This window comes from Ailuropoda melanoleuca, chromosome 12, assembly GCF_002007445.2.
Source record: "Ailuropoda melanoleuca isolate Jingjing chromosome 12, ASM200744v2, whole genome shotgun sequence".
Taxonomy (NCBI): Eukaryota; Metazoa; Chordata; class Mammalia; order Carnivora; family Ursidae; genus Ailuropoda; species Ailuropoda melanoleuca.
The window spans coordinates 17,231,604-17,245,153 of record NC_048229.1 but is presented as its reverse complement, the minus strand read 5'-3'; the positions used below and the strand labels follow the sequence as shown (position 1 = coordinate 17,245,153).

Below are 13,550 nucleotides of genomic sequence, written 5' to 3'. Positions count from 1 at the left end.
CTGACCACCCCCAAACTCCCTATGAAATCACAGGGAGAGTGTTTTGTACCAGAGAAAGAGGAGGAGGCATTAGAACAACTCTCTTCCTGGGAGAGGAGAGCTTTCACACCTGTCATGGTGATCCTGCGTGCATTCAGCAGGTGTGGCAAAGGGGCAAGGGGAAATGAAAATGCGCTGAGGTCAAATGAGCACGTCAACAATCCCGGGAAAGTCAGGTGCAGCACCAGAGTCCGCATGTAAGCGTCAAGCTATTGGGCTTAAGGGTGACCAATTTGTCCCAGCTTGCTCAGGACATGCCCAGTTTTAGCAGCGAGAAATCCCAAATCCTGGGAAACCCTCAGTCCCGGGGAAGCTGGCACAGCCGATCCCCCTATTAGACCCTGTTAGTGGCACCTGGGTGGCTCAGTCAGTTACGTGGCCGACAAGATTTCTGCTCAGATCATGATCTCAAGGTCGTGAGATCCCCTGCGTTAGGCTCTGCACTCACTGGGGAGCCTGCTTAAGGTTCTCTCTCTTCCTCTCCCTCTGCCCCTTCCCACTTTGCTCTCCCCCCCACAAAAAAAAAAGCCAGAATTTTTTCCTCTGAATTCTTTTAAAGTCCATACTGGTCATTCCCAGCATAGGACAAGCCACAGGCCATTTCCATCAGAGATCAGAGTGGGCTAGACTGGCTGGACTCCCTCTCCCTTCAATTTTTCACTCAGCATGATTAAAACTAATTACATAAAGCCGTCAAAGAAAGCCCACTCATCAAAATCACCAAACTCAATTTAACTCATGACTAAGTGCCCTGGACTAGATAGATTTTAATGCTTTTTATTATTTTTTCAATTTTTAAAAAAGATTTTTAAAAAATTTTTTTACAGAGAAAGAGAGAGGGTAAGGGGGCGAAGGGAGAGAAAATCCTAAGCAGGCTCCATGCTCAGCAAGGAACCATATGTGGGGCTCGATCTCACCACCCTGAGATCATGACCTGAGCCAAAATCAGGTCAGATGCTTCACCAACTGAGCCAGCCAGGCGCCCCTAAAGATTTTATTTTAAAGTAAGCTTCACACCCAATGTGGGGCTTGAACTTACAATCCCGAGATCAACAGTTGCCTGCTCTAGCCCCTGAGCCAGCCAGGTGCCCTGATTATAATGCTTTCTCAACAAAATGTCCACACAGTCTTTGGGATTTTTCACTCTAAACACGGGAATATTTAATTACAAAGTGAGCTGGTTTTACCTTTTGCGTTCAGGGCACGGCAGGAGACATGGAAGATGTGGCTGTCCGGGGATTCGGGAACCCCTTTGTCAATGTGGGTTTCTCCAGGACCTACATCTAAGGTTTAAATCGAAAGAAGTCCCCCACACACCTTTTTCTTAAAAAAGCTCTAGTACGTGGCACCTTTTAAATTCTGGAATCCCCTTGAACATTCTTTGGATCTCCTCCAAGTGCGACCTGTAATGAGCTCAAGACCAAATGACCCTCGTGGGCTCGTGAGCTCCCCTGACTTCACGGCTCTCAGATACAGGAAGAGGGCAGACTTTGCCCTTGGACTTCAGCAAAGGGCATTTAAGACAGGGTCTGCTCTGTGATTCACTCCTTTACCGCCTGAAGTGCTTCTAGCTTCTGGAAGGAAGGAGGGAAAGGAGGAGGGGAGGAGGGAGATACTAACGAAATGGCCTCTTCCCGGTTCTCTCCCCAGGAGAAGCAGTGCCCGAACTGGGAATCAGCAAACTCGTGTAAGCCGCCGGCAGCCGCTACGCTGAAATAACCCCACACGTTCTTGTTGCTCCGGAAATTCAGCTCCTGAACCGTTCCAGAGCTTGGCTTAAACCCCTGGAGCCGGGACAGCAAAAGCAAAATGGGGGGGGGGGGGAGATCATCACTCCAGATATATTTGCATCAAAATTAAACCCTAGACACACCCAAGAACCCCCATAACCCAAAGCTTAGTGGGATCAATGGAACCCTGATCTCTCCCACTAGGGGTGCGGGTGTACCCATGTCAAGACGTCCACGCGTGCAATTTTCACTTTAAAAAAAACTATAAAGATAAATAACCACGTTGGGATGGGGGGAGGAGGTATAGACACAGTAGGGGGTAACGCTGCTCACTGAGGGAGCTGAGTGGAAGTGCATTCTGGTTTCAGAAACGACATTGTCAGTCGTAAAAAGTTTAAATGAAAGAGAAGAAGGGCTGGATTTCAAATTCTGGATTATCAAAATGCCAGCAGATAAATGTGATGTGAACACACACCTAATTTGCTTATGGGGCGTTGGGGTGGGGTGGAAAGCCCATCCCCCTGAGTATCATTTTGCTAAGGGGGGGTGGACGTGGACCCTCTCCCTGGGATTAGGGCTCCTGGCATGTGTAGTGGAGGCATCCTTTTTGAGAGATGGGGAATTGCAGGTGCCCGGGCGATTTCCACTCTGAGTCCTCTGTCCTCCCAGGCCCCTGTAAACAGGCCATCATCCCCCTAAAAAATACCCATTTTGCTTGTGCACCACCAGAGTCCGTTGTCTGCAGCCAAAGATGCCAAGCTGATACAGCTACCAGAGCATACACTTCTTTAATCAGAAGGGGAGGGAGGGAGACAAACACCTCTCTTACCCCAAGTGTCTTAAATGTAATCATTCAACAATGAGATTGTGGTAGATTATGGAGACGACGTGACCATCAACCATAAGTAAGACAGATACCAGCTGGCTGGTTTTTCAAGGCACAGAGAAGAACACGTCACAAAGGAACTCCTTACAAGGGACCAGTCTCCAATTAGGGTGCAGCAAAGAGTCCGGGGGCCAGAAAACCAAGGACCCGGGTTCTAAAGCTGGCTGCTTGTCCCAAAGATGAACCCACAGGGTCCAACCGTGGGGCTCGGTCACAGCCTCAGCAGGTGCCAGGCACGAAGCAAGACCCTGACGTCTCGAGCCATAGCGCAGGGACACAATGCCTGGCAGGGGCACGATCCTGTACATGAGCGATGAGATGCTTGAAGGTACCTGCCCCCGTCCCTGGCACACACACTTCCCATCAATAAACCACTGCCCTGCCATGCCGCGGTTTCCCTGTCTGTACTTGGAGAAGCCTCGGCGTCTCAGCCAAAGCTAACATTCAGGGTCTGCCCCATGCCAGGAGCCTGGAGATGGCGGGCGCGGGAGCCCCCAAAACTTGCCTCATCGGGGTTCTCACTGGTGATTCTAGCCGCGATGACATGGCCTCGGGCGAGCGGAGGGTTGGCAGGAGTGTCGAAAGAAATGGGTGTCACCCCCCACGGCGACTCTCCATACAGAAGCCGGATATCCTTCAGCCGGTGCAGGGGCACCCCCATAGCAATCTGAAATGACGAAATCCACCCCGTGGACGGTCAGGCCCCACAAGCACCCTGCCCCCCAAACACCAAGCACACTGCTAGACGCTATGGAGGCCGAGGTGCCGTGAATGACCCTCAGGTATCCTGAGCACCTGCTGAGCAGACGACACATGGTGGCAGGAGAAGCAAAGCAAGAGAAAGACAGAGGGGTCCCCAGCGTGGCTCAGTTGGCGAAGCGTCTGCCTTCGGCTCAGGTCATGATCCCAGGGTGCTGGGATCGAGTCCCGCATCGGGCTCCCTGATCAGCAGGGAGCCTGCTTCTCCCTCTGCCTGCAGCTCACCCTGCTCATGCATGTGTGCTCTCTCTCTCTCAAATAAACACATAAAATCTTTAAAAAAAAAAAAAAAAGTAAAAATTTTTTTTCCCTGATTTTATACTTTTAATTTCAGGTAGACATGTAGTAACATCAGTGCTGTATTTCCTGAGTGTCGTCATTTTATTGTGGCATTGTGCCAGAATGATCTCGTTCTCTTTTTCTTTCTTTCCTTTCTTTTTTTTTTTTTTTAAATGATGTCGTTCTTAGGGTCTTTTCACTTAAACATTTAGAGGCAAAGAGCCATGAAGGTTTAAGTCAAAACATCTCTCAAAAAACTAAGCCAAAAAAAAAAAAATTACACCAACACACAAACAGAAAGACCACAAATGTGGCCGAGGCTAACAACAAGTGGGTCAAGGCACAGGGGATGGGTGGTAACTGTACTATCCTTGTAACATTCCTCCTGAAATTTTCCAAACAAACAAACACACAAACAAAAAGACAGAAAACAATAAAAAAGCTGATAGACGAAGAAGAGGAAGGACGGAGACATGCATTCATACATTTTAAACATCTGAGTTCCCATTCGTGCAGACGTTCCTGACTCCGGGTCATGAGTTCTCAACGGGGCTGATACTGCCCCTCAAGGGGGCAAATATTTGCACTTGGGGATGAATGGATCTTACTCTTTGTATCAGTCACAGACACAGCTTCGGTAAAAACATATACAGTATATCTGTGATATTAAAATTTTATAAGGGGAGAAATTAGGGGGGGAAGTGTCTAAAAAGGCTCCTTTGGGGGCCGGTAATGAAAAAAAGGCTGAGAACTTCTTCTCTGGGTCTGTGAATGGACAACACGGGGTCCACGAATGCCCTGGGACCGTATGCATTTTTTCCCTCAGAGAGATATTCAACGGGCTTTTGCCCATTTCTCAAAGGGCCACATAGCCAGACAAAGGTGATGAACCACTCCCCAGAAGGTTCTCCACCTGCATGGTTCTCGCCGCTACTCTCACGACGACACACTCACTTCCCCAGGGACGGCCTGCCAAGAGGGGGACAGGAAGGTCTACCACGGGCAGGACAGGGAGACCCCAGCCTGGCCGGAAGAAACCCCAGGGCTCTGAGCGCAGGTCCTTGCCTGTAACTGGGCGGCCGGCAGGTTGACGTCGGCGATCATCTCTGTGCAGGGGTGCTCCACCTGCAGGCGGGGATTCAGCTCCAAGAAGTGGAAGCTGCCGTCCTGGCTATAGAGATACTCCACCGTCCCCGTGCTCACGTAGCCCACCGTCTTGGCCAGGCGGACGGCACACTGCAAAGACACACAGCCTGAAGGGTTTCCAGTGGTTTTCTTGGATCATCTTCTTGGCGGGCTTAGTAGGTCCCCCGGCAAATGCTGAGGATCTGCTCGACATGAGCTCCTCTGGGACCTCAAGAGATCACAGTCCCTGTGATGGGCCCCGAGTGTCTTCGTGGACACCCGCCCCATGTTGGCAATGGGGACTGCAGGGCGCTCTTGCGGGCTGGGCGGAGACGGCTCTCTCTCCCTGTGGCTGCTCCCCCCCGCCCCCGAGCTCTGCAGAGCACACCTGCTCCATGATCTCGAACACAACCGATATGGCGATGGTGGCCGGCGCCTCCTCAATGATCTTCTGATGCCGCCGCTGGATGGAGCAGTCACGCCCGAACAGGGACACGGCGTTCCCATACTGGTCGGCGAGGATCTGGACCTCCAGGTGTCGGGCGTGCTCGGCTAGCTTCATGAGGAAGACGGGGGAGCCGGGGATCTCACTCTGCACCTGGGGGGACAGCAAGAGGGGCTCGCTATGCCCTGGGGGACCGGGGCCGGAGCGGGAAGTCCTCCGAAGATCTGTCCACGATTCTGCTGATCGTTTAGCTTTGTTTTACCTCTCTCACAGACATGCCATTCTCCTTGACGTTTTAAGTCCAACACTGTCAAAATACATCATGTAGAAGCTGGACTTTCCCCACGACCCCACCTCCTGAAGATAACATGCTGTTAAGATTTGGGTACACACTGGGTAAGAGTTCAGTGTGGTCAAGAGTTAACTGGATAAGTTAATGTGCTGGTAGGACCTGGGTACACACTGGTTTTCTGCTGCACATTCAGGAACAAACACAACACACAGAATGTTTTTTGGATAAAAATAGGACCAAAACATGCTACCCGGTAGCTTTCTTTTCCTCCTCCTTAAACAGTACTCTCTTGGCCAGCTGTCCATGGTGGAACCTATACACAGAGAGACTTACTTCATCCTTTTCATGGCTAAAAGGCAATTGTCCGGATATTCTTAATGATGGTATTAAAAAAAAAGAAGTGCTCACATGGAATCACTTCTAAGAATTTTTTTTTAAAGCAAGCTGCAGTAATACATGGGATGGCCTCCGTTTATATGAAAAATAATAAAACAGAGCTGTTATGAACATCTATATAAAAGTATATACAGGTGCGCCTGGCGGGCTCAGTCAGTAGAGCACGCGACTCCTGATCTCGGGGTTGTAAGTTCAAGCCCCACACTGGGTGGAGAGATTACTTTGAAAAATTCGTTAAGTCCTTTTAAAAATTCTTAAAAAAAAAAATTGGTTACATCTGGGAAGGGGGAGGAGTTGAGAGGTGGTGGTGAAAAGAGAATTTTCCCTTTTTACGCTTAACATATCCCTGAAGTGTTTGAATGTTCACATAAGAACATTTTCATATTACACCCACGTAATCAAAAGAAAAACACTCGTACATGTGTGGGGGCAGTGGTATATGGGACCTCTGTACTTCCCACTCCATTTTGCTGTGAATTGAAAGCTGCCCTAAAAAGTAACATCTATTTACAGAAAGCGGGGGGGCGGGGGGCTTTAAAACCTACACAACCCCTAAATGTAATGGAAGATCCAGGACTGGATCCTGACACAGAAAGATTAGTAGGGAAAACTGGTGAGATCTGAGTCAAGTCTGGAGTTAATAGAAACATATCCCTGTTAATCTGTTAGTCGTGACAAACATGGCAGAGCTAACGGGAAATGTTAACAATGGGAAACCAAGTGAAGGGGAGATGGGGACTCCATGCTATTTTCACAACTTCCAAGTAAACAGAACTTCTTCCTCCCCAAGGCACCCCAAAAATCTATCCACCCCAGTGGAGACACGTGATAGTGAAACCACGACTTCATAGAACATTCATATATTGCCACAGCTGTTTAATTGGTAAACCTTTTAAGAAAGCAATTTATTGACATGTTTTTGTAAGTGCATGTCCATGCTGTTTAACTAAGTCCTTGGCACGTGGTCTTCACCCAAGAAAATAATTCAGAAGAAAAAAAGCTAAGTGTTATTTATGTTCCATATTTTATAATATATATTATAGATATTATATATTATTATGAAATATATTGTATTATAGTAGCATGATTCATAACGACGGAAATGGAAACAAGCTTAACATTTCACAAAAAAGGAAAGGCTTGATAAGGAAGACTACAGACACACAGGGAATATTATGCAATCATCAAAATAATTGTAAAGACTGGAACAAGACAGAAAACAGGTCCGTGATCTACAATTTAGAATTTTTTAATATGTAAAGCAAAACACCATGCAGAACGAATATAACTGTTTAAAACGTGCACATGAACAAGGTCTAGAAGAAACCCTAGAAATTCTAAAATAGTTGCATTAAGAATGGGAAGATCATTAGCCTACCTTTTTTAAAATGTTGCCAATGGGCAATTGTAATAGGCATAAACTTTTAAAAGAGAAAACCCAGCTACAAATAAGTAAATACATGGCTCATTCCTACCACAGAAGTCAACCATCTAGAAATGTTAAAAATACCAAGACTAGTAAAATTTACAAAATGTCCCATCTTCTGATAGACGTGAATATAGTCACAAATAGAAAGACACTCTGGCCCTGTATCTCTGAAAGCATTTAAAGTCACGTGGACTCACAGGATTGAACGTTTAAGGAAATGATGTACGGATCAACCCAAACCAGGAACTTCTGTGTATGAAAACGTACACATTTGCTTAGGAACACGGCACAGCAGTATTCCAGCTCCCACAAGTATCCTCTTGATTCCTAACACAGTAATGCTCATGAAAATAATCTGGTGGCCAACAACTAAACACGTGCAATTCCCAAAGATATATGGGAAAATGCCCAGCAAGAAGAGCTCACTTGTCTGAAAAGGATTGGGAAGTCCTCGGCACTCTCTGCCTTCCGGATTCCTTTCCCTCCGCCGCCTTCAGATGCTTTGATCATCAAGGGAAAACCAATTTTTTCTGCCATCTGGGGGCAAAGGACAAAGAGACCTCTTTAGAAGGTAGACAGTTTCCAAGCTACTGGGACAATGAGAGGTTCTAGCACCTTGGCCCCCCAAGCCCTGTGTTTACCTGTAAGCCCTCATCTATATTTTTCACACAACCCTGGTTGTAAACATCTTCTGGGACAGTGATTCTCTTCCCCCGCTGCAAATCCTCTTCTGCCCATTCCACCGTCAGACCTAGTGAGTCACAAAAAGAGCTGGAGCCTCCCAGGGATGGCAGAGATTCAGATGCAACCCAGAAACCACAGGGCCCTTCCTCACCAAAGCCTCTCTAGCCCTGGCTGCTGGACCAGCAGTATACACACATGGTCCTTCAGCTTCCCACAATGCCTGTTAATTTTCTTAAGGGCTGACTCAACCTTGAATTGGAAATCAAGCTTAAGAAATTCAGACTGGGGGCGCCTGGGTGGCTCAGTTGTTAAGCGTCTGCCTTCAGCTCAGGGCGTGATCCCAGCGTTCTGGGATCGAGCCCCACATCGGGCTCCTCCGCTGGGAGTCTGCTTCTTCCTCTCCCACTCCCCCTGCTTGTGTTCCCTCTCTCGCTGGCTGGCTCTCTGTCAAATAAATAAATAAAATCTTTAAAAAAAAAAAAAAAAGAAAAGAAAAGAAAAGAAATTCAGACTGAGGGGCACCTGGGTGGCTCAGTCAGTTAAGCATCTGCCTTTGGCTCAGGTCATGATCTCGGGGTCCTGGAATCGAGCACCGCATTGGGCTCCCAGCTCACGGGGAGCCTGCTCCTCCCTCTCCTCTCTGCTTGGGCTCTCTCTCTTGCTCACTATCTCTGTCTCTCAAATGAGAGAGAGAGAGAAAGAGAGAAAGAAAAGAAAGAAAGAAAGGGAAGGGAAGAAAGGAAAGGAAAGAAAGAAAAGAAAGGAAAGGGAAGGAAGGAAGGAAGGAAGGAAGGAAGGAAGGAAGAAAGAAAGAAAGAAAGAAAGAAAGAAAGAAAGAAAGAAAGAAATTCAGACTGAGCCTACCATGAACAACCATATTAATCTGAACCCAAAAAAATTCCAATTCTACCCAGTGAAGTCATTTATATGTAAATCACTGTTTTCTAAAACCCTGTGAAGATTAAAAACAAATAAGCCTTCCATTCCAAATTTAAAATTCCATCTTTGGATGAAAAAAATCAAATTGGGGGCGCCTGGGTGGCTGTCGTTAAGCGTCTGCCTTTGGCTCAGGGCGTGATCCCGGTGTTCTGGGATCGAGCCCCCACATCAGGCTCCTCTGCTGGGAGCCTGCTTCTTCCTCTCCCACTCCCCCTGCTTGTGTTCCCTCTCTTGCTGGCCGTTTCTCTCTGTCAAATGAATAAATAAAATCTTTAAAAAAAAAAAATCAAATTGGAGGGGAAATTCCTGAGACTTTTTCCTGTTTATTTTTAATTTATCTTAGAAACTCCACTTTTCAGAATTTAACCTAAGGAAATGATTACAAAGTATACAGAGATTTAGCTAGTAGACTATTAAGACTCCATTACTTTTAGTATTTTTTTTAAGGATTTTATTTTTGTGAGAGAGAGACACAGAGAGAGCGCACGAGTGGGAGGAGGGACAAAGGGAGAGGGAGAAGCAGACTCCCTGCTGAGCATGGAGCCCAAGGAGGGGCTCAATCCCAGAACCCTGAGATCATGAACCAAGCTGAAGTCAGACACTTAATCGACTGAGCCACCCAGGTGCCCCTACTTTTAGTATTTTTTAAAATTAGAGCAAAACAACCTGGAAACAACCTTAACATCTAACCATAGAGGACTGTTAAATAAATTATGGTACATCCATATGATAAAATCTTATGCAGACATTTTAAATGTCATAAAGTGTAGTTATCGACATAGAACGGTTAGTTAGAAAAAATAAATCACAAAGTATAGTAAATCTAAGATCTCTGGTTTTTTAAAGGATGTGCCTAGAGAAAAAAAAAGACTGGAAAGGTAGGCACCTAGACTATAACAAATGTTCAACACCGGGTCATAGGATTATGGATGATTTCTATTTCTATTTCTTTTCTTTTCTTTCTTTCTTTTTCTTTCTTTTTTTTCTTTTTTGGTAATTCCGTATTTTCTAAGCTGTCTACAACGAAACTGTACCACTGCTTAAATAATTTTAAAAATTTTAAATGAAAGAATAAAAAAAGCATACTCCTGTCACCCCCTCTGCTCAGATTGGAAGAGATCCCCCAAATGAAGCTCAGGCCACTTACCGCTTCCACTCCAGGGCAGTGTTGGGATCTGCAGCGTCTGGGCCACAATGGTGGAGGCGATCTTATCTCCCAAGGCCCACATGGCCTCACTGGGAGGGCCTGAGGGATCAGGGACAAAGAGGAAGGCAGAATCGAGTCAGTCACAAGCCCCTTGCAGCCAAGTGCCAGTCAAATGCACAGAGAAAAGTACTCAGGTGCTAGCTCTGGAGGAATTTAACATCGAGCTGGGGAAGGGAAAAACCTGTTAGTCAGCCACTTCATCAGATGTGGATGAAGTCTACTGTTTTTAGTACATGTGGATTGTAAACCTGGTCTGAGTTCACTTTTCAGGAAGAAGGCAAAAAGCTAGACCAAAGGGGCAAGCCAGCACCTCAAAAAAAACTAGACCTTGGGTTAGCAAACTTCTCCTACAGTGAGCCAGACAGGAAATATTTTCGGCTTTGTGGGTCTGCTTGTCTCTGTCAAAAGTACTCAGCTCTGGGGTGCCTGGGTGGCACAGCGGTTAAGCGTCTGCCTTCGGCTCAGGGCGTGATCCTGGCATTGAGGGATCGAGCCCCACATCAGGCTCCTCTGCTACGAGCCTGCTTCTTCCTCTCCCATTCCCCCTGCTTGTGTTCCCTCTCTCGCTGGCTGTCTCTATCTCTGTCAAATAAATAAAATCTTTAAAAAAAAAAAAAAAAGTACTCAGCTCTGCCAGTGTTGGGTGAAAGCAGTCACAGGCAATACGTAAATGAATGAACCGGGCTGTGTTTCAATAAAACTTCCATTTACAGCATCAGGCAGGGGGCTGGATTTGGCCTGTGGGCTGCAGTTTGCTGGCTTGTGGGCGGGATCATCAACCTCCAGAGGAGCTAAGAGAGACTCAGGGTCCCGTGCCACAGCCACTCAAAGACTATGGACAGAGAAAACTTAAGCGAGCACAAGTTACTAGGCGGACCCTTGGGATATCAGGTGTTGATTTGTACGGAGTCACTCCAAACATGGTGTGTGGTGGAGGCCCAGCGTTAAGGAGCAGCAACAGGGATTTACCGTGGACGGTAAATGATTACAAATGCAAATCCTAAAACAGACCCCACAGACAATAAGTACCATTTTCCCTTATAAGTCATAGAGCTGGGGGACTCTGGTCCCAAAATGCTAGGACATTCCAAAGCCCTGAGAATAGCCCAAGAAAGGGGTGACCTCCAAACCCAGTCAGATATCTGAACATGGCTGGTTATCTTGGTACATCAGGAGCACAAGCAGAGGGTTCCGCTTGTCCCAGCATCATTCTCCTGTGGTAACCACGGCAACAGCTCTTATGACCCTGGGCTGGCCAACCTTCCCTCCCACCCCAGACCTGCTTGCTCCTGACCATGAAAGGGTGAGATGGGACTATGAAACTGACGCCCACCTTTCAGGGCCACAGTGGAAAGAGAACCCGACCTGCCAGAGTGTCCCATCAACGCCCCGATTCCCATGTATCGGATGGAGACACACTCTACCTAAGAAAGCGATCTCATGCTTGCGCAGGAGCTCCGGCAGTTTGGGGTTTTCAGAAGCATGGCCCCAGCCAGCCCACACCGCCTGTAAACATAGAAAGGCATGAATAAGGATCTTCCTTCGAGAATCCCCCTCCCATCACACACTGAAAGCTCTTTGCGGCGTCACATCAGCTCTGGATTTCAGAGTCTTGGAGGACCTGCAGCCTCTGTCCCTTCCGAACTGCAGGAGTGAGTTGCTCGAGAGCTCAGAGCATCAACCCTGCTATGGGCAGACTGGGGCACCCCATCCGACTTACCTGCACGGGGATTCTCTTGGCAATGTCCACAACCAGCTCCACGTTGGCATAATTGTTGTTGTTGGGCCCTCCTGGGACAGGGACATACTGATCTGCCATCTTGATATACTCTGGAATTAGATGAGAAAAGGAAAGAAAAACCGAGAGGCTGGAGTTCACTGCATGGCTACCTACAGCCATTAGAAGATTCTGTGGCTGCAAGGGACAAGTGTGGATGATCATTTGGGACTTGAACGTGACTTCCACTATGAGAAAATATATAGGCATCAGGACAAGGCCTGGAAGGGAACAAAGAAAGAAGGAAGGGAGCTATCAGAATGGTTGCGATGAGAGGTGGGGTGTTCGATTAATCCCCATTTTCAGTTTATCTTAATATTGTTTTGCCATTAAACAATACAATGTTTTTAATCATGGAGAAAAACAGGTAACATAAAATTTACCATCTAACTCATTTTTTGAGGGTACAGTTCAACAGCATTTAGCACATTTGCACTGTTGTGAACCAGATCTCCAGAAGTTTTGTCTTCTTGCAAATGTGAAACTCTACCCATGAAACAGCAGCTCCCGTTTTCCCCTCCCGCAGCCCCTGGCCACCACCATCTTTCTGTCTCTATGAATTTCACGCCTCTAGAGATTTCATCTATGCAGAATCCTAGAGTATTTGTCTTCTTGTGACTGGGATCTTGCACTTAGCATAATGTCTTCCAGTTCCTTCCACGCTATACCATGTGATAAGATTTCCTTCCTTTTTAAGGCTGAATACAATATAATGTTTTGATTTTAAAATATTCATGCCCTTTATGCCAGAAATTCCACTTCTAGGAATAAATACGTCCTAAAGGGCACCTGGGAGGCTCAGTCGGTTAATCATCCGACTCTTGGTTTCGGCTCAGGTCATGATCCCGGGGTCCTGGGATCGAGTCCCGCTTCGGGCTCCCTGCTCAGTGGGGAGCCTGCTTTTCCCTCTCCCTCTGCCTACTTGTGCTTTCTGTCAAATAAATAAATAAATAAAATCTTTAAAAAAACTGGATCATGGGGGGCGCCTGGGTGCCACAGTCGTTAAGCATCTGCCTTCGGCTCAGGGCGTGATCCCAGTGTTCTAGGATCGAGCCCCACATCAGGTTCCTCCACTGGGAGCCTGCTTCTTCCTCTCCCACTCCCCCTGCTTGTGTTCCCTCTCTCGCTGGCTGTCTCATTCTATCAAATAAAGAAATAAATAAATAATCTTTTTTTTAAAAAAAACTGGATTATGTTAATAAATAAGCAAAACAAACAAATAAATTAGTCCTAAAAAACCCTACTCATCAATGATGCCAAAGAGTGACGTAAGAGGATGTCCACTGGGCAGCGTTTCGAAGTGTGAAACGCTAGACTCAAGGCAAAGGCAAGGCTTAGTCCCTCTGTACTATGGAATTCTCTGGAATCCTAGAAGGAACAGTGTAGGACTTTATGTGCAGATCCTGAAAGAGAACCAAGAGTGGCATTGCCTTCCAGGCTTCTGGCCTCCAATGTTTATGGAACACAAGAGTGTCGGCCACAAAGGAGGTCCCGGAGGTGACAAAGTGAGAAGTCAGACAAGCTCTCTCTCGTCTCTGAGTTTTTCTCTACTGTCAGAGAAGA

The 13,550-nt window shown here is 46.9% G+C and overlaps 1 protein-coding gene across 7 annotated transcripts in view; it reads right to left on the bottom strand.

The window, feature by feature from the left end:
* Nucleotides 1-13,550, bottom strand: part of ACACB (acetyl-CoA carboxylase beta) — a 122,056-nt gene that overhangs the window by 63,830 nt on the left and 44,676 nt on the right. For all 7 annotated transcript variants that reach the window (XM_034638141.1, XM_019801818.2, XM_019801819.2 and 4 more), the window contains 9 exons: nt 11,931-12,040; nt 11,635-11,716; nt 10,151-10,249; nt 8,022-8,131; nt 7,807-7,917; nt 5,207-5,416; nt 4,759-4,929; nt 3,161-3,322; nt 1,660-1,823 (listed from right to left, as the gene is read on the bottom strand). In XM_034638141.1, coding sequence (XP_034494032.1) covers nt 1,660-1,823; nt 3,161-3,322; nt 4,759-4,929; nt 5,207-5,416; nt 7,807-7,917; nt 8,022-8,131; nt 10,151-10,249; nt 11,635-11,716; nt 11,931-12,040 — 1,219 coding nt within the window. The remainder of the gene's footprint in view (nt 1-1,659; nt 1,824-3,160; nt 3,323-4,758; nt 4,930-5,206; nt 5,417-7,806; nt 7,918-8,021; nt 8,132-10,150; nt 10,250-11,634; nt 11,717-11,930; nt 12,041-13,550) is intronic.